The sequence below is a fragment of the Lithobates pipiens genome, unplaced genomic scaffold (genome assembly GCF_037356315.1).
Source record: "Lithobates pipiens isolate NorthernLeopardFrog02 unplaced genomic scaffold, aLitPip1_a1.2 Scaffold_13, whole genome shotgun sequence".
In the NCBI taxonomy this organism is placed as follows: Eukaryota; Metazoa; Chordata; class Amphibia; order Anura; family Ranidae; genus Lithobates; species Lithobates pipiens.
This window is the reverse complement of record NW_027507718.1, coordinates 195,452,978-195,476,137: the sequence shown is the minus strand read 5'-3', so window position 1 is coordinate 195,476,137 and position 23,160 is coordinate 195,452,978. Positions and strand designations below refer to the sequence as shown.

Below are 23,160 nucleotides of genomic sequence, written 5' to 3'. Positions count from 1 at the left end.
TAATGGGAAAAGATTCAAAGGCTTCACATGTACTTTCGCTAGGACAATATCCCCTCTCCTTTGGCTTCGGCTAGGTAGGTTGTACTTTCCATTAAGAGCAATTTAAGAATGAAGTCTCCTGGTCACCCACCTAGCACTCCTTCACTGTTTTTCCTCCTCTTTGGGGAATGAGGGTTATGTGTTTTTAACCACTAGAGATCCGCGCTATAGCCGAATGACGGCTACAGCGCAGACCTGCTTTGCCGGGACTACGTCTATTTACGCCGTCCCGTGCACGTGCGGCGCGCTCTGTGAGTCTGAGACTCTCCTGATCGCGGATCGGCGCAAGGGATCGATCCCGACCCCTTACCACGTGATCAGCTGTCAGCCAATGACAGCTGATCATGTGACAAAACAGCCGGTAATCGGCTATTTTTCCTCCTCGCGCTGACAGTGCGAGGAGAGAAAAAAAAGCCGATCACCGGCAGCCGTGATCGGGACATTAGTCCCGATCACGGCCAACTTATCAGTGCCCACCTGCCCCCTGCCAGTTAAGTGCCACCCATCGGTGCCCACAGTGCCACCTCAACAGTGCTGCACCCATCAGTGTCATCTACCAGTGCCGCCTCATCAGCGCATTTCAATGAAGGAGAAAAATTACCTGTTGGCAAAATTTTATAACAAACTATTAAACATGATTTTTTTATTTTGCATCTTTTTTTGTTTAGCAAAAAATAAAACTCCCAGCTGTAATTAAATACCACCAAAAGAAAGCTCTTTGTGGGGAAAAAAATGATAAAAATTTCATTTGGGTACAGTGTTGTATGGCCGCGCAATTGTCATTCAAAGTGCATCAGAGCTGAAAGCTGAAAATTGGTCTGGGCAGGAGGGGGGTTTAAGTGCCCAGTAAGCAAGTGGTTAATACTTTGTTACAATTAAAATTGACCCAAAGCAGTTTGGTTTGTTTTTTTAATACAAAATTGCGAGGGGAAGAAGGCAGGGGAAAATTGAAGCTGTACTTGCCCGCGCTGTGTAAGGGTTTTACATAGAGCAGCCAAGATCCTCCGCTGGCACTCCAGGCCCCTCCCTCCTGCCGAGTTCCCCCATAGCAAGCAGGCATGCTCCCGAGCTGCTGCTCTGAATGTCCATTCACACTCAAAGCTGCAGCTTGGGCCCATCCCCTCATTTGCTCACTGGCTGTGATTGACAGCAATGGGAGCCCTGCTGCTCCCTTAACCAAGGGGTGTGAGTCCTTGGAGAGCTGAGGCTGATGTACACTTCGCTGGATCGCAGCAGGCCTCAGATGGGTAATGGGGGGGGGGGGGGGGGGGAACCTTCTGCACAAAGGATGTTTTAAACCTTCGTTCATATAATGCATGAAGGTAAAAAAAACCTTGAGCCTTTTGAACCGCTTTAATTTAGGGTGACCTCTTTAACTCCACTTTCTAGGGGGAAAAAAAAGATTGCTCTGGTTAAGAATACTGTGTGGGGTTTTTATTTATTTATTTATTTATTTATTTTTTTGCAGAAGTCAAAACCTAATTTGTGTATTTGAAGCTTGTACTAAAAAGTAGATGGTCCCACATTTTTGGAAGAGTAATGGGTTGCTGCGAGCGCATAGGTATTGCTACAATATCAAGTAAATTTTAGAGTGGAACACCAGCTTCCTGTCACTTGCCCACTTGGCACTTAAACCCCTTCCTTTTTTTTTTTTTTTCCCCACACAAATAGAGCTTTCTTTTGGTGGTAAAATTCTGTAAAAAATAAAAAAAAGTTGTCAATTTTAATACAATATTTCTAACACGTAGCATGTAGATACCAAAAATTACACCTCAAAATGGATACGGCGATACCACATGTGGGAGACTTTTTCCACAGTCTGGCCACATACAGAGGCCCAACATGCAGGGAGCACCATCAGGTGTTCTAGGGGCATAAATGTCAAATCTCATTTGACTACCTATTACACTTTTGTGAGGCACTGATGGGCACTGTAGTGACATGGATGTGGTATGGCTGCAATGGGCACAGAGCAGCTCTGTGGGCACTACAAATCCAGCCCACAGTGCTACTGCACCCGATCTCTCCCCTTACACTGTATCGATTGGTACAGAGACGGGAGAGAGGAACCGGACATGACAACCGTTTATTTACAGGTGATCGCCGTATAAATTGTAGCATCAGCTTTATACCATATACAGTGATGTGCTCTGGCAACAGGAAGGGGACTTCCCCCTCCTGTTCAGCAACAACAAAAAGTTGGTTTGAGTGCTGCTCATTCATTCACAGATGCCTTGTTTCATAAATGGATACAAGGATTCGTCTGCTTGAGGTGGAGACTGACTTCAACCACCTGCTTCTCTACCCCAACCAATCAGAGGAAGCCTTCTATTTATCCAGAAAATACAAAGCTTCCTGTGAGTGACTGAGCAGCTCTCCTCTTGATTTGATTATATTCTGGGAACGGGTTAGGAAGCTTGGTCTATGTTAACTATATTTTCGAGTGACTGAAATCTGGAGTTCAGCTTTAAGCGTTCCAGGGTGTGCTCATCTGCTTCTAGATCAGTACTGAAGGCTTTTCGTTGAATTGGTTTGCTGTGACCATGATGAGTAACGTGCCTATTTTAACAATGGTTTACTTTGAATTGAACTGAACAGCTTCTCTTTCTCCTTTAGGTCGGGTGCGGAGCTTAAGCACATCGCTCTGGTCATTGACCCACTTGACTGTGCTGCACCTCAGTGATAACAACCTCTCCCGTATCCCACCTGATATTGCCAAGCTCCATAATCTGGTTTATTTGGACCTTTCTTCCAATAAGCTCAGAAGTTTACCAGCAGAGCTAGGGAACGTAGTGTCTCTCAGGTGAGTAGAGAAGGGTGCCGTGTGTGGTGTTAGTGTTCTGTATGCAAAATTATATTTTTTTTTTTTTTTTTTTTTTTACTGCTCAGTAAAGAAATTGTGGCAGGCATAATGAACACGCAGTGCCTGAGCACCATATTCCTAAGTTTAAACTAACCAAAGTTTAGATCATTCTCTTCTAAATGGATCTTTTTGGAGTTTGCGATAGCCCTTTGTTTCCTACACTACATTTTGAATGCTATAGTTGCACTAAGATTTTTCAAATATGCAGGGTTGTTTTAGAGTGCTAATGTCCAATGTTGCAACTGCACATATATAAACCCTAACCATGATTTTTATCTTGTATGCATTTTTTTGATTTTTGTTTAGACTTTTTTTCAAATAAAGAAAATTGATCCCACTAGACCTATAGTGCTGAACTGTGTGCAGTGTTGTCTAAAATAGTCTTATAAGCCCTGTACAGTTCACTGTTTAAGAACACCTTCCCCATATTATGGAGATGGAAAGGGGGCTGTGACGCATTGTCCCAGGGTGCTAATGCTGCTCCTCCATAGATGTAGTACGTTGAGTGAGTTTTCACCCTAAAACAATGATCCTGTCAGTAACAGATTCTAAGTGAAAACAAAGGGAGGACGACGCTTTAAAAAAAAAAAAAAAAATGTAGCCACATGTTAGGACTGGTAATTGCAAATTCTTTTGGGATGGTTGCCCAACACTAACATATTCCCTACAGTTCTGTTGGAGTACCCTTTCCCCCATATATGCCCTTTTTTTTTTTTTTTTTTTTTTTTTTGTTTCTCTCTCTTTATATTTCTTGCCATTTTAAAAATTAAAATGTTTCCTTCTACAGGGAATTACTTTTAAATAACAATCTGTTACGGGTTTTACCTTATGAACTGGGGCGACTGTTCAGGCTTCAGACCCTGGGGTTAAAAGGTGAGTTAATTGTGAGGCTCTTAGATTTGTGATTTGATACACTTGAAAAGTATATATGCTTAAAAAAAAATGCATCGTTTCACCTTACTCGGCTTTTTTTTCACTCCAAGTTTATGCAGTGTGACACTAAGAACATTGCAGTGTGAGAATTGTTTTTCTGATTATCCTAATATTTCTAATATGAAAAGTGGTGGAAATGACTACCTCACCAGAAAAGTAGCAATAGTTCTTCCACTGTGCAGTGATCTGCATACCGGCCCCATCATAAGGATGCAAGGCAAGCCTTTTAGTTTTAAAGCATAGAATTGGATATGAGCTGAAATCCACTAAATTCACAGGGTGAAGACATTTCAGGGGGCTTTTACTTACCCTAAAGACTTAAGATTTGTGTTTCTTAATCCCGTTTTTAGGTTCCACAGCTCTGCCAAATAATTTAGCCAGCCCAGCAGGACTAGTGACCTTATAGATAGATAGATAGATAGATAGATGTTTTTTTTTTTTTTTTTTTTTTTTTGCAATTCAGTAACAATTAAAGGTCTTCCTTTTACCCCCCAGCCTGTGACTGCACAATAAAAGGAGGAGGCTTCTTAGTGACAATCCTGTCGTCTATTCTCTCCTTCTATCAGCATGTTCATTGCATATCAGCACGACTGATTGTCTCTTTTCTGCCTCTCTGCTCCTGTGTAAGCTTTGCTGTACAGTAGAATACAAGAGGTTGATACCAAGTCAAATTCACGTACTTAATTTGCATTTAAAAATAAAAACTTAATTATGGATGCATAGCTGCATTCATTTGTCTGCATGGAGTTCAGCTTTCACCACTTGTGGACCACCCCATGCACAAATGTGGCTGCAGGGCAGCTGCTTTGCGCTGCATGACATACATGTATGTGATCCAGCATTTCTGGGTGGGTGCATGCGCCCACAGCCCCTTCTATGCTGTAATTCTGGGACCTGCTGATTGGCTTTGCGAATCGCAGTACAGCACCCTGTTTGTTTTTATTGGCATGTTTGCTACATCATTCTTCTCCACTAGCATAACTATGAAATGTAAGTTTGTGTTTTTTTTTTTGTTGTGTTTTTTTGGTTTTGTTTTGTTTTTGTTTTTTTGTTTTTTTTGTTTTTTTTTGTAGAAGAGTAACTTGGACACATACAAATGGTGAGAGGCTGAAAATATGCCCAGCATAAAATTCCGGACAAATCCCGTGCCTGGAGAGCTGCAGGTGCTATGTACAGCCCACCATACAAGTGCATCACCATAGGGGGCTGTATTATGGTAAACTATGTTGCTTCTGTGTATCAGCATTGATCCATGCACATGCAACCTATTTCCTGAATGTGAAACTTCAGTGCTTGAGTAATGTAGTGTGTGCATATGCAGGTAACACTGATTCATTGACGTTTAAGAGTGTGGCTGCTTACTGCCATTCGCTTGTATTGTACACACTGGCACCTACTGCTCTCTAAGTGTGGGAAAATTCTGGAACCTAACGTAGCTCCTGTACTGAGAATTTTACTTTTTTTTTTTTTTTTTTATTTTTTTTTTTTTTTATGTTCCCTTTTCCATAGGCAATCCTTTATCACAGGATGTTCTTGGTCTGTACCAGGAGCCAGATGGAATCCGAAAGCTACTGAACTACATGCTTGACAATCTAGCAGGTAATTGCATAGCTTTTCATAACAGAAATTTGTAGAAAAACTTTCCACTTTATACTTTTTAACGAAACGCTTGAGTTAGATGTATGTTTTATACAAGAAAGATGACATTAAAATGGTTCCAAAGGAGAAATGTTTTCTACCTTAATGCATTCACTGCAATATAGTAAAAACGTTTTGTCATTTGCTCTTCCCTTTCACCCCCTATCCCCCTCAAATACTTTCCTGTATCGATCCAGCACTGTGCCCATCTGCTGTCTTCTTTCCTCTTCCTGCTCTCACAAGCTTGGAGCATTGGGTGGGTGTAATTTGGTTCCTGCTGCTGTCAGTTAAACCCTTTGAATAGGGGCGTGGGGCTGTGCTGTGGGTGTGTCGGTGGACACACAGCCTAGTATTAGATCAAGCCTGCATGTCTGGGCCCATAGCAAGCGCTTGCTATGGTGAAAGACACAAGAGGGGCCAAGAACACGTGTGGTGTGTTTGGTATTTTAATTTTTTATTAAAACTTTAATGCTACAGTACAAGACACTGGGTGAATACTTGGACCCTGGGTTGTAGGCTGGTGCCTTTAGGCGGTTGGACACTGGCATGCTTTTGAGGACACTCTCAAGCCATCCCCTCTGTAACCCTACCACTCTCTGTGAGTCATACATTTTCACCTGTTCTAGGGTAATGGACACCTTCTCCATTATGAAGAAATCCGCCATTTTTTTCCCCCTTTTGGATTCCTACCTCAACTTTGTTGCTTCTAATGCAATTAGGGCTGCAACTAACAATTTTCATAATCGATTAGTTGGCCGATTATTGTTTTGATCAGTTAATAACCTTAAAGTGTCAAATTGACGTTCATTTTCAACCACAGTGACAGGAAAATTTAGAAATAGAAAACTTCTTAGTCAAAGGAACTTTTAGACAATGTATGTGGTTTTCGTTCAGAAATTACATTCATTTTAAAAACAGAATAACAAAAAAGCGAAAATTTCAAACCAAAATTTTTTCATTCAGCGAATGTACAAAGATTTTTCGTCTGAATATTCTCATCTGAAAATTGATTCGTGTGGCCAGCATAAGGCTCGGTACACACCTATGCAGTTTGCTTTTGATCTGTTTCTGCAGTGCTTTTTGCTATGCGTTTTTTGATTTTTGCGCACGTGATTTTACTGCAATTTGCGTTTTTTTTTTTTTTTTTTTCTTTGGTCGGATTAAAAAACACAAATTGCTGCAAAAACGCATTGAATGCTTTTCTGCAGCTTCTCCATTGAAGTATATTGAACCAATAAAGCACCATTTTGCGTTAAAAGTCCCTGACCCTTTCAGATGAAAATGCATAGGAAACCATGTAAATGAACTGTAGTGCATTTCTGCAAAAAGCACCAATAAAAACAGATATGAACCAGGTCTAAGACGTTTAGTAACATAATGGGGTTTAAAAAACGAAAATTAGCTCTTTATAATAGAAAAAAAAGCAGATGATCACTACTGTAAGGGGTTCATTTTTTTACTGTAGAACTGTGAAAGTAATATTTACAGTAGCGATTATTTGTTCTTTTTGTACTATAAAGGGCTAACTTTATTTTATTTTTATTTTTTTAACCCCATTATGTTACTGGCCAATTAATCGATTATGAAAATAGTAATCGATTCGTTATCGATTAGTTGTTTCAGCCCTAAATGCAATTGAAGCGTTGCACCCTGCTCTGTCCCACTTTACCGTTTACGTGTTTACTGTTTTTCTTTGCCAGTGTCCGTTCACCTGAAGTATGCTGCAAATAACCCGTGGTTGTATACTTTATTTTTATTTTTTTTTTGATTTTTAACCTACAGGAAAGCCTATAATAAGGCTTAGCTGTAGGTAAAAAAATCTCCTAAACCTGTACAGTTTAGGAGATATTCCCCTCGGTATGCGCCGCTGACTGCAGCGGCGCATGCGCACAAGGGGATTCTCGGCTGAAAATCCGGCAGTGGCCAACCGGCTGGAAAGAAATCTCCCGCGCGCATGCGTGGGAGTGAGGATATCGCGGCTCCGGCCGCTCACAGCGCCGGAGCCGTGATACCCGGAAGAAACGCAGAGGGAGCATATCAGCTCCCTCGCGTGGATCGGGCCAGATGTCGGGGCCTCGTTCTAAGGTAAGTATTTCATAATGAGCTAGTATGCGGTGCATACTAGCTCATTATGCCTTTTCCTTTGGTGGTAAAAAAAAAAAATTAGCGGGTTTACTACCGCTTTAAGACTAAAGCTTGTGTCCTGTAATGTACTTGCAACAGGATTTCTGACTTGCTGGTAAAATATGTTTTGACGGCTAAATAAATAGTTTTGTTAGATGTAGAATAGTGGGTCCTTGTTTGTAATTGGAGGAGACTGTGTCCATGACATATAGTTTTGCTATTTTCTTTAGTGCAGCGGCATTGCTGACTTGGAACATTCATTTGTGACGTATTTTATGGGTTTTCACAAGGCTCTGTGTAGTACTGCTTGGCTTCTGCTGTAAAGCTAGCTTTGTGACATTTCTTGGTGCCAGGAAACCCTCCTTTCCCTCAAGCTGTGTGGTAGGTGCCAAAAAAATAGAACCCTTACGATATAGGCGGAGGTGTGTAAAATGTTCTTGACACTAGGATTTGCTGACAACGTTTTTATACATGTGTTGGCTGAAACAACGATGAGCTGGTTTGCAGAATCTGATAGTTAAGATTCCCCCACCCCCCTCTCCCCAAAAGTAGACTTGCTAACTATATTGCTGAAATTTCTTGGACTTTCTCCTATACTTTTGTATGATTTTGTATTTTTAGATTTGTTTTTTGATTGATTTTATGTATATTGAAAACCGATTTGAAACATTTAAGTTTTAAAGAGGGTGTAAACTCGCTCTGCAGGCTTAAAGAGGAAGTAAACCCTTACAAACCACTTTGGCCTACAGGTAAGCCTAGATTAAGGCTTACCTGTAGGTCCAAGAAATATCTCCTAAACCTATATGGTTTAGGAGATATTTGCCCGAAAACGGGCACCGCTGTCTACGGCGCATGCGCCGTAGACAGCGGCGCGCAGGCGCACTAAACGCAACAGTTCCAAGAATGGAGCTGCCGCATTTGTCGACTCCCGTGCGCATGCGCGGGAGTGACGTCATCGCGGCTTCGCCGGTGTCATTCGGCGGAGCTGCGAGACGCCACAAGCAAGATGGATGCGGCGGACTACAGGGGACAGCGGCGACTTCGCTGGCTCCTGTGTCAGGTAAGTGACACATAATGGGCTACTATGCGATGCATAGTAGTCCATTATGCTTTACCTTTGCAGGGAAAAAAAGAGGAAGTAAACTCATCAGGGTTTACTTCCTCTTTAAGCCTAAGGCTTCCCTTCGCAGTTTAGGAGATATTCGCAGTTCATGCAGCTGGTGATGTCACTGGTGCATGCGCTCCGAAGGAGCCTTTATATACCTCTGCTGTCCCTTCAGAGCTCTGTTCCGCAGTCTGACTCGCATGCGTGGGAGTGACATTGACGCGGCCAATAGGAGGGCCAGAGGACGCAAACCTGGAAGGAAGACCGGATGAAGATGGAAGCGTCTGTCGGCTGTCAACGTGGAGGTGCAGGGTTATGTGTTAGTATGCGATGCATACTAGCACATTACGCCTTTACTTTGCAGGGATAGGTTTAAAAAAAATTGAGCACAGGTCTTGTTTTTTTTTTTTTTTTTTTTTATTTAAAGTGTGTTTTGTTTATTCCAGTTCATCCAGAACAGCTTCCTCATAGGCCGTGGATTGCTTTAAAAGAAAGAGACCAAATTCTCCCCTCAGGTATAGTGATATTTTTTTATTTTTTGCTATAATTTTATGTTTGCATTTATAAACTACCAGTACCCTTTTAATGACCTATGGTGCGTGGGTAATCCAAAGGGGGAAGAGTGGCCTCTTCTAAAATTCTTTGCTGTGTTGGTCCCCTTTCACACTTGAACGACCCAAAAACTTTGACACGACTTGAAGCCTGTTGATGCCTGTGTAATCTAAGTGGCATCAAAGTGGGACCAAAGTAGTGCGGGGGGGGGGGGGGGGCTGCTTTGAAGTCGCACATATATGAACGGTACTCATTTGAAATCATGGGGTACGACTTGTCATGTGACTTTGCTGTCCTAAGTTGCACAAGTGTGAAAAGGGCCTTAAAGTGATTGTAAACGCATAAAAAAATCGAAATTAAACAACATTGTATCTAATGCAGCAAAGCAGCAGAACTCCACTGTCCTCAGTCTGACCGGAAAAAGGGCATCCTGTCATCTGCAGTCCTCTCCACTTTTCTACAGTAAAAAAAAAAAATCTGACACCTGAAAAGTTTTGCCACTCCCCCTCTCCTTTGAGTTAGGAGGCCAGCTGCTCTGCCTGCTGCTAAGCCAGACTAGGGAGAATGGTGCTAGCGTGTACAGCTGGACGGAGAGTCCAGTGACGTCACTACTCCTGAGCTCCGAGTCATGTGCACACCCACGGATTGGGACATGTTCAGTAGGTTGAAATGGGCAAAGGCATAAAAATACTTAACACCTACATGCACTTGCCATGTTCATGCTACAAACTGTAAGGAGATGTGAGCGTTTTTGATATTTGCTGAACATGAGGTTAGCAACCACTGTAGGCAAATAACTGAGCTACCAAAAGCTTTACATTGCTGCTTGAATTGTATTAATGAGCCATAAATTGCAGGTTGGGTTGTGGAGAAATATTGCGAGTATAGCAAACCACAGTTTCAGATTTCCACTCTTAAAGCTGATATTCATTTTTTTTTTTTTTTTTTTTTAACACCCATTCTGCTGTTATTAAAGTGAACTGTCAGTTTTTTTAACATTTCATCTAATCTTCTGCCCTTGTTTTAACTTTTGATGGTAACGCATTTTCTCTTTCGTTCATTGACTGGCACCGCTTCTTTAATTCTTTACCTTAGGGTGATCATGCCACCTTCAGGAGAAGACTAAGCAGAGCATGTAAAAACAGCAAGACTGCACAGCACCGCCCAGGATGCAGTCCCTCTGGCTATAACTAGAGGTCGACCGATATATCGGCCGGCCGATATATCGGCCGATATTTGCCGTTTTTTAAATAATCGGCATCGGCCGATTTGTACTGATAAAAAGCCGATTTAGAACTACAGCGGGACTTTGAAATGACTTCTGTATAGAATGGTCTAAGTTGACTGAGTCGTCATAGCAACCCTTTCCTCCACTCTGGGCAGGCTGCCAAGAAAAGAACAGAAAGATACAATGTTTACACTTGATTGAATTAAGTCATCTCTGTGTGTAGAAGTTCTCAGTTTAACCATTTAAAGACTAAATCTTTTCTGACACTTGTTGCTTACAAGTAAAAATCCTGTATTTTCTGCCAGAAAATCACTTAGACCCCCCAAAAATTATATATATTTTTTAGCAGAGATCCTAGGGAATAAAATAGCGGTTGTTGCAATATTTTATGTCACACGGCATTTGCACAGAGGTCTTTCAAATGCATTTTTTTGGGAAAAAAATACACCATTTAAAAAATAAAAATAAAATAAAAACAGTAAAGTTAGCCCATTTTTTTTTTTTTGTCCAAAAGTTTTGACTACATATATATATATATATTTTTTTTTTATCTTAATCATACATACAAGTAAACTGATTGGAGGTTTGTTTTGTTTAATAAATGTTTAAGTGTAAGAAATTTTCTGTATCACGTATGAAGGCCGCTTTCACACTGGAGCTGGCAGGCGTTGATGGTAAAACGCAAGTTTTAGCGGCTCTTTACCATCATTTTAGCGGTGCTATTTGGCTGCTAGTGGGGCACATATAACCCAGCTAGCGGCCAAGGAAGAGGTTAAATGCGCCCATGAAGCACCGCTGCCAAATCGCATTGCATGCGCTTCGGCAGTGGTGCCCATTCATATCAATGGGCAGGAGTGGTGGAGGAGCGGTATACACCACTCCAAACGTGCTGCTTGCAGGACTTTTTTTTAAGATCCTGCCAGTGCATCGCCTCAGTGTGAAAGCACTCTGTCTTTCACACAGACTGCAGGGGAGCCATTTTACAGGCACTTTACAGGCGCTATTTTTAGCCCAAAAGCGCCTTAAAACGCCCCAGTGGGAAAGGTGTGTTAGATCAAGGGGGATTAAAAATAAATAAATAAATAAAATAAAATCGGCCTAACATATCGGCCCAAAAAAATCGGCATCATATATCGGCTATCGGCCGCCATGATTTCTAAATATCGGCATCGGCCAGAGAAAAACCCATATCGGTCGACCTCTAGCTATAACCCCCTCACCCTGCTTCCTGCAGCTCGTTTTTTTTTTTTTTTTTTTTCTTTTCTGCCTAGTGTAGAAGAAAGACCTGGCTCCTTGAAAGGACCATTGGTTCTGGGAATTTTGATCCTGTGATCTACAATCAACAGCTGGGCTGGGTGACAGGCTGGATAATATATAGATCCTTGTAGTCTCCCCAGCCTGGCCGTCCGGCGTGAACATACCCTAGCTACGTGCTGGGTCGGGCCACAACATACCCCTTCTACTCCTGGGGCGGCCGGTGAGCTAAATGCTCCGGGACACATTTGACTGGGCTACTGGTGTCTGTGTGCCATGGCCAACAGCCACCCTGTATTGCTCGAGTGATGGGTCTGTGGTGGAATGCGTCAAGCAATCCCGACAGGAGGGGCAAGTACGGCTCCCAGGATTGAACAGCTGGGCATTCCCTGGGAGGTCGACTAGGGGGTCTTTCACTCTCCCCTTCTGCGCTCCCTATCCCTCATTCCTTCCTTCCCCTGCTGGGGCCACTGTGTGACTGGGCATGAGGTGCGGTGTATGTACCTGGCTGGGGGGGGGCTCTGGGCTTTGGCTGGGGGCTGCACTGGTTGTGGGAGTCTCTTCTGCCCCCCCCCCCTTTGGGTGGCCATTTTCTTGTAGCCTCAGTGTGTTTTTTGCCTCTAGTGCTGGGTCTGTGTACCTCAGAACAGCACTGTTTTTACTCTGGCACAGGGCAGAGCGAGCGGTCAGCAGCAGCACTCAGTCAGGGTGGTTATTTGGAGCTTCGCTGGATGACATTATTAAAAATGTTACCGGTGGGAAGAGCGCATTGCGCCAACAGTCCAGGAAGGGTAAGGAGCCACGCTGTAGGCAAGGGCCCTCTTTTTTCCACTCAAACTGCTTTTTCGTCCCCCGGGGTTGGCATGTAACCGTTCCCAGTCTGACAAGGCATCTGCTGAAGGACAGAAGAATCCCTAATTTCGCAAGCCAAACAAGTCTGCGAGCAAAAAAATTTTACCGCATGAAGGCTTGCCCCCACCCAACTCTCGGATGGGGGGTCATGTTCGGGAGTTTGCAGCTCAGTGGACCTCCCTACTGTGCGACCAAAGTGTTAGCGAACTGGTTACATCGGGATACAAGAGTTTTTTTCTTCTCCACCAAACTGTCAGCCCAGGGCCTCTGGTCGTTGGTAGAATCCCAACTGCCGATCAGTGTGCTTGAGCTTCGGGCGATCAGACAGTGCCTCTCCACATGGTCCACGAGGCTACAGAATCCAGTCAGGCAACGCCATGGCGGTGGCATATGTCAAAAATCAAGGTGGAACAAGGAGCTCGGCCGCAGCACGTGAGGCCACTTACATCCTCCAGTGGGCAGAGCAGCACATGCCAGCCCTGTTGGCTATATACATTCTGGGCATAAAAAAACTGGCAGGCGGACTACCCAAGTCAAATGCTGGACCCAGGGGAATGGTCGTTGGAATCAGGTGTATTCTGGCTCCTTTGCCTAAGGTGGGGCATACCAGATGCGGGCCTCTTAGCCTCTTGGCAGGTGCAAAGGTTTGTGTCCAGGACAAGAGGCCCCTGGGCGGATGCGTCAAACGCATTGGTGACCCCATGGTGGCATTATCAGCTGATTTTGGACCCCCCCCCCCCCAACTTCTACTACGGCGCAGAGTGGAGGCCGAGGGATTTCCGGTAAATCTAAATTGCCCTAGATTGGCCTCTGTGTCCTTGGTACGCTGGCCTGGTATGACTAGTGACGCATGTTCCTTTGTGGCTGCCGATGCGAGAGGACCTTCTATCGCAAGAAATTTAGGGGAAAAGACTGCACTACAACATACATAAATCAATTTAAAGTGAAAAAAAAAAAGCTGCCAACACTCAAAGTTCAGGGTGAATAGTAAAACAGTGTAGTGATAAACAAAAGAAGCTGTGCTTAAACGCAATAAGTGTATAAACTAAACGCAAAGCAACAGTCCACAAAAATGTGAAGGGAAGAGCTCTTCCTATTGAGGTGACACGAAACCAATGGATGGGAAACGGATTGTCTGTAGTCACGCTCAGCAACACTTCGAAGGTAAGTAAATAAATACTCTGACCCACTGTCGTACGACATCTGTGTCCATCTCAATTGGTAAAACAGGCTCGGGATCCTATGAGGGGGGGGGGGGATCAGGTGCTGTACACACAAGGTGGTGACGTAGGTCCGATGCGGTATCCCCGGCTCTGTCTCAAGGCTCCATGAGTGCTCTACAATCCAAGTGGATGTTGCCCCAAACAAATCATCATAGACTCCAGTAATTGTTTGTCAGAGCTCTTCATCACAACAAACCTGGGAAAGTATCCAGCCAACTTCTTTCTCACATGTTACTTCTGAATGATCTTCCACAGTAAAGTGGGAAGTGTGGAAGCGAGTCATAATGAGAGATGGAGGTGTGTGTCTGTAAATAGTGATGGACGAACTTCCGACGGGACGTTTCGCGAACGCGAAACGCGAACGGGCACAAACGTTCGCGAAAACGACCGTTCGCCGCGGGCTCCATTGACTTCAATGGGAGGCGAATTTCGCAAACCTTTAGGTCGAATTTGCGGCCACGGGGTAATTATTAGGGGGTAGCACGTAGTCCCACCACCTGGACAATAGCATAATACATGTATGAGGTGAATTTGGGATCGATAACTACAAGCATTTTTTTTTTATTTGGGAAATTGTTCTGACAATTCAGGACTATGGAGCTAATGAAGGCAATGGAGGAGAGGGAAGGTCAGGGACCAGGGTAGGCAAACAAGAGGGTGCAGGAGATACAGAGCACTGACAGCAGCACCGTAATACAGAGCACTGACATCAGCACCGTGACATACAGCGCTGACAGCAGCTCCGTGACATACAGCGCTGACAGCAGCTCCGTGACATACAGCGCTGACAGCAGCTCCGTGACATACAGCGCTGACAGCAGCACCGTGACATACAGCGCTGACAGCAGCTCCGTGACATACAGCGCTGACAGCAGCTCCGTGACATACAGCGCTGACAGCAGCTCCGTGACATACAGCACTGACAGCAGCTCCGTGACATACAGCGCTGACAGCAGCTCCGTGACATACAGCGCTGACAGCAGCACCGTGACATACAGCGCTGACAGCAGCTCCGTGACATACAGCGCTGACAGCAGCTCCGTGACATACAGCGCTGACAGCAGCTCCGTGACATACAGCACTGACAGCAGCTCCGTGACATACAGCGCTGACAGCAGCTCCGTGACATACAGCGCTGACAGCAGCACCGTGACATACAGCGCTGACAGCAGCTCCGTGACATACAGCGCTGACAGCAGCACCGTGACATACAGCGCTGACAGCAGCTCCGTGACATACAGCGCTGACAGCAGCTCCGTGACATACAGCGCTGACAGCAGCACCGTGACATACAGCGCTGACAGCAGCTCCGTGACATACAGCGCTGACAGCAGCTCCGTGACATACAGCGCTGACAGCAGCTCCGTGACATACAGCGCTGACAGCAGCTCCGTGACATACAGCGCTGACAGCAGCTCCGTGACATACAGCGCTGACAGCAGCTCCGTGACATACAGCGCTGACAGCAGCTCCGTGACATACAGCGCTGACAGCAGCTCCGTGACATACAGCGCTGACAGCAGCTCCGTGACATACAGCGCTGACAGCAGCTCCGTGACATACAGCGCTGACAGCAGCTCCGTGACATACAGCGCTGACAGCAGCTCCGTGACATACAGCGCTGACAGCAGCTCCGTGACATACAGCGCTGACAGCAGCACCGTAAGCAGCCCCAGGAGGAAGTCAGCACAGCACAGGGATGGTGTGATCCCCTCATAATAAGAACCCCCAGGAGGAAGTCAGCACAGCACAGGGATGGTGTGATCCCCTCATAATAAGAACCCCCAGGAGGAAGTCAGCACAGCACAGGGATGGTGTGATCCCCTCATAATAAGAACCCCCAGGAGGAAGTCAGCACAGCACAGGGATGGTGTGATCCCCTCATAATAAGAACCCCCAGGAGGAAGTCAGCACAGCACAGGGATGGTGGGAGCCCCTCATAATAAGAACACCCAGGAGGAAGTCAGCACAGCACAGGGATGGTGGGAACCCCTCATAATAAGCAGCCCCAGTAGAAATATGACACCGCTCAACCTCTTCAAAGAGGAGGGTAGGGGCATATAGTACGGTGTGCTTTTTTGGGTCAGGGAAGTGAGCCAAATGAATTAAGAAGGTCTGTGTGCTTGATTCCAAAAATTGTTTATAGACATATACATGGTCTACTGATCACATGTGTTGAATTCCTCCGAGATCCATGCCTCATTCATTTTTAGAAATGTGAGGTAGTTAACACTGTGGTGAGCTAGGCGAGTACGCTTATCGGTCACAATCCCCCCTGCTGCGCTGAACGTCCTTTCGGACAGGACACTGGATGAGGGGCAAGCCAACAGTTCGATTGCAAATTGGGCAAGCTCTGGCCAGAGGTCAAGCCTGCCCACCCAGTAGTCTAGGGGTTCATCACTCCTCAGAGCGTCCACATCGGCCGTTAACCCAATGTAGTCGGACACCTGACGGTCTAGGCGTTCCCTGATGCTGGATCCGGATGACACCTGTCGATGGGTCGGCTGAAAGAATGACCTCATATCCGAAGTCACCAACACATCTTCAAACCGGCCTCTTCTTGCAGGCGCTGTTGGATTGGTACCCGCAAATCCTTCTCTGGGAGTGGGAATTGCTCCTCTGCCAGCGCACGCAAAAGCAGAATGCAGCATTTCTCGAAGCAAGGCCTGGAAGTGCTGCATTCTGACAGCCCTCTGCGACGGCGGTAACATTTCCGCCATTTTGTGTTTGTACCGGGGGTCTAAGTACGTTGCCACCCAGTACTGGTCCTTGACCCTCATGCTTTTTATACGGGGGTCCCTATTAAAACACTGGAGCATGAAGGCCCCCATTTGCACTAAAGTGGAAGCGGTGTGGTGGCCTGGCTCCTGCTCATCATCCAGGATAATGTCGTCCTCTTCATTCTCCTCTCCCCATCCTCGCACAACAGGGATCCCAGAAAGGTTTAAAGCATGCTCTTCTTGCTCCTGCTCATCCGCCCCGGCACCATCCTCCTCTGACTCCTCATCAGACTCCTGTTGTTGACTTGTCTCAGATAGAGTAGCCCCCCCTGGGAATTCATCCAGCATTGCGACTTCCTCATCTTCCCGCTCCTGCTCCTCCACAGCCTGATCAATGACACGACGCAATGCACGCTCCAGAAAGAAGGCATAAGGTACCATGTCACTGATGGCGCCATGGCTGCGACTGACCAGTTTGGTGATCTCCTCAAATGGCCGCAGAAGTCTGCATGTGTCGCGCATGAGCAGCCACTGGCGCGGTGAAAAAAAACCCAGCTCCCCAGAACCGTTTCTTTCGCAGAGTTCATACAGGTAGACGTTAACTGCACGTTTCTGCTGGAGCAGCCTATCAAGCATATAGAAGGTTGAGTTCCATCGCGTCGGGCAATCGCAAATAAGACGTCTGACCGGCAGATGGTGTCGCCGCTGAATGTCAGCAAGGCGAGCCATGGCCGTGTAAGATCTTCTGAAATGGGCCGAGATTTTCCTTGCCTGCCGCAAGATGTCCTGGACCCCAGGGTATTTGACAAGGAATCGCTGCACGACCAAGTTTAAGACGTGTGCCATGCACGGCACGTGCGTGATTTTGCCCTGTTTCAATGCGCTAAGCAGATTGGCACCGTTGTCACACACCACTTTACCAACTGTCAAATTGAGCGGTGTTAGCCACTCATCTGCCTGTGAACGCAAAGCTGAAAGGAGTGCCGGGCCAGTGTGGCTCTTTGCTTCCAGGCACAACAGACGCAGCACGGCATGGCAACGTCTCACCTGGCATGTGGAATAGGTTCTGGGGAGCTTGGGCGGTGCAGTGGAAGAGACGCTAGCAGCGGAAAAGGAGGAGGCAGCTGAGGAGGAGAGGGAGGAGGATGGAGTAGGAGGAGGAGAAGAAGAGTCAGGCCTGCATGCAATCCGTGGCGGTAAAACCAAATCTACACGGGTGCCACGGGTTACATGCTTGACGGCCGTCAGAAGGTTCACCCAGTGGGCAGTAAAACTGATATACCTTCCCTGCCCGTGTTTGCTAGACCACGTGTCTGTGGTCAGATGTATCTTGGCACCGACACTGTGTGCCAGAGATACATTCACTTGCCGCTGAACATGGCCATATAGCTCTGGGATGCCCTTCTCTGAGAAATACTTCCTTCCTGGGACCTTCCATTGTGGTGTTCCAATGGCCACAAATTTGCGAAAGGCCTCCGAGTCCACCAGTTTATATGGCAGTAGTTGGCGGGCTATGAGTTCTGACAAGCCAGCCGCCAACCGTTGGGCAAGAGGGTTATCCGGCGTCATCATTTTTTTACGCTCAAACATTAGGCCCACGGAAGCCTGCCTTTTTGCAGAAAAATGTGAGCTTGGCGTGATGGAAGGTGGAGTGGAGGACAATTGTGAGGAGAGAGGAGAAGGAGAAGTAGAAGACGAGGCTGGACGGTGAGAGCCTGCAGTGTGGCTTTGTGTGTTCCGTTGCTCCCACTGGGCTCGGTGATGGCTGCTCATGTGCCTTCTTAAGGCGGTCGTCCCTAGGTGAGTATTGGGCTTACCGCGACTAACGCGTTGACTGCAAAGATTGCAGATGGCAACGCTATTGTCAGCAGCGGACACGTTAAAAAAAGCCCACACTGCGGAGCCATGTGCCGGTGTCCTGGGAGCGCCAGATGTGACCGTACATGGTCGATGACTCGCTCCTGATACATTTGCAGTCTGCTTTGTCCCTGCTGTGCAATGTAAGTCATTGCTGCTTCTCCTCCCTATCTGCTGGTCCATATCTCCCTCTGAACTCCCCTCCTCTTCCTCTCTTGTGGGCACCCACGTGACATCACTAGACACGTCATCATCAACGTCACCTTCCCCACCGCTATAAGTAGAGTAGGCAGCAACACCGGGGACCAACCTCCTCCTTGGGCTGATCTGGGTACTGGCGTCAGACTGCTGAGTAGCGCTTGTTGCTACCTCCTCTTCCTGATCCAATACCAAGAGTGGCTGCGCATCAGAAATGTCCTCTTGATATGGATCGGAAAATAATTCCAGTGACTCAAGCGGAAGGTATGTGGTGGTGGTGGTGGTGGTCGTGTTGTTGGTGGTAGTGTCTTTGGGGGTGCACATAGCAGAGAGTGAAGAAGAGGGTGCAGATCGAGAGGATGAGGAGGGTGCAGAAGAATAAGGCTGAGTGAGCCACTCAACCAAGTCTGGTGCGTCCTTTAAAGTAATTGAACGCACCTTCTGCAACTTCCCACTTTGGCTCAAGGCTGTTGCTCCTGCCCTACCCCTACCACCCCTGCGGAAGGGCCTGCCTCTTCCTCTGCCTGTCATTTTTTAAATCACCCTGTGACAAAACTCTTAGTCCCTATACCGCTGAAGGACTGCTGCAGTATAGGGCAGCGGTCAGCAGTAGTGCACGTCAACCCTATGTATTGTGGACCGATAGCGGTCCTTACAGAACAGCAGACTGTACTGCACTCAGGCCTATGTACCGTAGCACCCTATACCAAGTTACCAGTCCTTATAAAAACTTTTGTGGACCAAGCAGGTTGTGTGTTAGTGATTAGCAGACTGTACGTCAGTCCCTATACCAATGAAGGACTGCTGCAGTATAGGGCAGCGGTCAGCAGTAGTGCACGGCAACCCTATGTATTGTGGACCGATAGCGGTCCTTACAGAACAGCAGACTGTACTGCACTCAGGCCTATGTACCGTAGCACCCTATACCAAGTTACCAGTCCTTATAAAAACTTTTGTGGACCAAGCAGGTTGTGTGTTAGTGATTAGCAGACTGTACGTCAGTCCCTATACCAATGAAGGACTGCTGCAGTATAGGGCAGCGGTCAGCAGTAGTGCACGGCAACCCTATGTATTGTGGACCGATAGCGGTCCTTACAGAACAGCAGACTGTACTGCACTCAGGCCTATGTACCGTAGCACCCTATACCAAGTTACCAGTCCTTATAAAAACTTTTGTGGACCAAGCAGGTTGTGTGTTAGTGATTAGCAGACTGTACGTCAGTCCCTATACCAATGAAGGACTGCTGCAGTATAGGGCAGCGGTCAGCAGTAGTGCACGGCAACCCTATGTATTGTGGACCGATAGCGGTCCTTACAGAACAGCAGACTGTAACGCACTCAGGCCTATGTACCGTAGCACCCTATACCAAGTTACCAGTCCTTATAAGAACTTTTGTGGACCAAGCAGGTTGTGTGTTAGTGATTAGCAGACTGTACGTCAGTCCCTATACCAATGAAGGACTGCTGCAGTATAGGGCAGCGGTCAGCAGTAGTGCACGGCAACCCTATGTATTGTGGACCGATAGCGGTCCTTACAGAACAGCAGACTGTACTGCACTCAGGCCTATGTACCGTAGCACCCTATACCAAGTTACCAGTCCTTATAAGAACTTTTGTGGACCAAGCAGGTTGTGTGTTAGTGTTTAGCAGACTGTGCGTCAGTCCCTATACCGCTGAAGGACTGCTGCAGTATAGGGCAGCGGTCAGCAGTAGTGCACGGCAACCCTATGTATTGTGGACCGATAGCGGTCCTTACAGAACAGCAGACTGTACTGCACTCAGGCCTATGTACCGTAGCACCCTATACCAAGTTACCAGTCCTTATAAGAACTTTTGTGGACCAAGCAGGTTGTGTGTTAGTGATTAGCAGACTGTACGTCAGTCCCTATACCAATGAAGGACTGCTGCAGTATAGGGCAGCGGTCAGCAGTAGTGCACGGCAACCCTATGTATTGTGGACCGATAGCGGTCCTTACAGAACAGCAGACTGTAACGCACTCAGGCCTATGTACCGTAGCACCCTATACCAAGTTACCAGTCCTTATAAGAACTTTTGTGGACCAAGCAGGTTGTGTGTTAGTGATTAGCAGACTGTACGTCAGTCCCTATACCAATGAAGGACTGCTGCAGTATAGGGCAGCGGTCAGCAGTAGTGCACGGCAACCCTATGTATTGTGGACCGATAGCGGTCCTTACAGAACAGCAGACTGTAACGCACTCAGGCCTATGTACCGTAGCACCCTATACCAAGTTACCAGTCCTTATAAGAACTTTTGTGGACCAAGCAGGTTGTGTGTTAGTGATTAGCAGACTGTACGTCAGTCCCTATACCAATGAAGGACTGCTGCAGTATAGGGCAGCGGTCAGCAGTAGTGCACGGCAACCCTATGTATTGTGGACCGATAGCGGTCCTTACAGAACAGCAGACTGTACTGCACTCAGGCCTATGTACCGTAGCACCCTATACCAAGTTACCAGTCCTTATAAGAACTTTTGTGGACCAAGCAGGTTGTGTGTTAGTGTTTAGCAGACTGTGCGTCAGTCCCTATACCGCTGAAGGACTGCTGCAGTATAGGGCAGCGGTCAGCAGTAGTGCACGGCAACCCTATGTATTGTGGACCGATAGCGGTCCTTACAGAACAGCAGACTGTACTGCACTCAGGCCTATGTACCGTAGCACCCTATACCAAGTTACCAGTCCTTATAAGAACTTTTGTGGACCAAGCAGGTTGTGTGTTAGTGATTAGCAGACTGTACGTCAGTCCCTATACCAATGAAGGACTGCTGCAGTATAGGGCAGCGGTCAGCAGTAGTGCACGGCAACCCTATGTATTGTGGACCGATAGCGGTCCTTACAGAACAGCAGACTGTAACGCACTCAGGCCTATGTACCGTAGCACCCTATACCAAGTTACCAGTCCTTATAAGAACTTTTGTGGACCAAGCAGGTTGTGTGTTAGTGATTAGCAGACTGTACGTCAGTCCCTATACCAATGAAGGACTGCTGCAGTATAGGGCAGCGGTCAGCAGTAGTGCACGGCAACCCTATGTATTGTGGACCGATAGCGGTCCTTACAGAACAGCAGACTGTAACGCACTCAGGCCTATGTACCGTAGCACCCTATACCAAGTTACCAGTCCTTATAAGAACTTTTGTGGACCAAGCAGGTTGTGTGTTAGTGATTAGCAGACTGTACGTCAGTCCCTATACCAATGAAGGACTGCTGCAGTATAGGGCAGCGGTCAGCAGTAGTGCACGGCAACCCTATGTATTGTGGACCGATAGCGGTCCTTACAGAACAGCAGACTGTACTGCACTCAGGCCTATGTACCGTAGCACCCTATACCAAGTTACCAGTCCTTATAAGAACTTTTGTGGACCAAGCAGGTTGTGTGTTAGTGTTTAGCAGACTGTGCGTCAGTCCCTATACCGCTGAAGGACTGCTGCAGTATAGGGCAGCGGTCAGCAGTAGTGCACGTCAACCCTATGTATTGTGGACCGATAGCGGTCCTTACAGAACAGCAGACTGTACTGCACTCAGGCCTATGTACCGTAGCACCCTATACCAAGTTACCAGTCCTTATAAGAACTTTTGTGGACCAAGCAGGTTGTGTGTTAGTGTTTAGCAGACTGTGCGTCAGTCCCTATACCGCTGAAGGACTGCTGCAGTATAGGGCAGCGGTCAGCAGTAGTGCACGGCAACCCTATGTATTGTGGACCGATAGCGGTCCTTACAGAACAGCAGACTGTACTGCACTCAGGCCTATGTACCGTAGCACCCTATACCAAGTTACCAGTCCTTATAAGAACTTTTGTGGACCAAGCAGGTTGTGTGTTAGTGATTAGCAGACTGTACGTCAGTCCCTATACCAATGAAGGACTGCTGCAGTATAGGGCAGCGGTCAGCAGTAGTGCACGGCAACCCTATGTATTGTGGACCGATAGCGGTCCTTACAGAACAGCAGACTGTAACGCACTCAGGCCTATGTACCGTAGCACCCTATACCAAGTTACCAGTCCTTATAAGAACTTTTGTGGACCAAGCAGGTTGTGTGTTAGTGATTAGCAGACTGTACGTCAGTCCCTATACCAATGAAGGACTGCTGCAGTATAGGGCAGCGGTCAGCAGTAGTGCACGGCAACCCTATGTATTGTGGACCGATAGCGGTCCTTACAGAACAGCAGACTGTAACGCACTCAGGCCTATGTACCGTAGCACCCTATACCAAGTTACCAGTCCTTATAAGAACTTTTGTGGACCAAGCAGGTTGTGTGTTAGTGATTAGCAGACTGTACGTCAGTCCCTATACCAATGAAGGACTGCTGCAGTATAGGGCAGCGGTCAGCAGTAGTGCACGGCAACCCTATGTATTGTGGACCGATAGCGGTCCTTACAGAACAGCAGACTGTACTGCACTCAGGCCTATGTACCGTAGCACCCTATACCAAGTTACCAGTCCTTATAAGAACTTTTGTGGACCAAGCAGGTTGTGTGTTAGTGTTTAGCAGACTGTGCGTCAGTCCCTATACCGCTGAAGGACTGCTGCAGTATAGGGCAGCGGTCAGCAGTAGT

The 23,160-nt window shown here is 46.7% G+C and overlaps 1 protein-coding gene across 2 annotated transcripts in view; it reads left to right on the top strand.

The window, feature by feature from the left end:
* The window catches only part of CNOT6L (CCR4-NOT transcription complex subunit 6 like), a 174,846-nt gene that overhangs the window by 72,822 nt on the left and 78,864 nt on the right, over positions 1 to 23,160 (top strand). For both annotated transcript variants that reach the window (XM_077476085.1, XM_077476084.1), the window contains exons 4-7: positions 2,656 to 2,842; positions 3,690 to 3,775; positions 5,345 to 5,434; positions 9,149 to 9,217. In XM_077476085.1, coding sequence (XP_077332211.1) covers positions 2,656 to 2,842; positions 3,690 to 3,775; positions 5,345 to 5,434; positions 9,149 to 9,217 — 432 coding nt within the window. The remainder of the gene's footprint in view (positions 1 to 2,655; positions 2,843 to 3,689; positions 3,776 to 5,344; positions 5,435 to 9,148; positions 9,218 to 23,160) is intronic.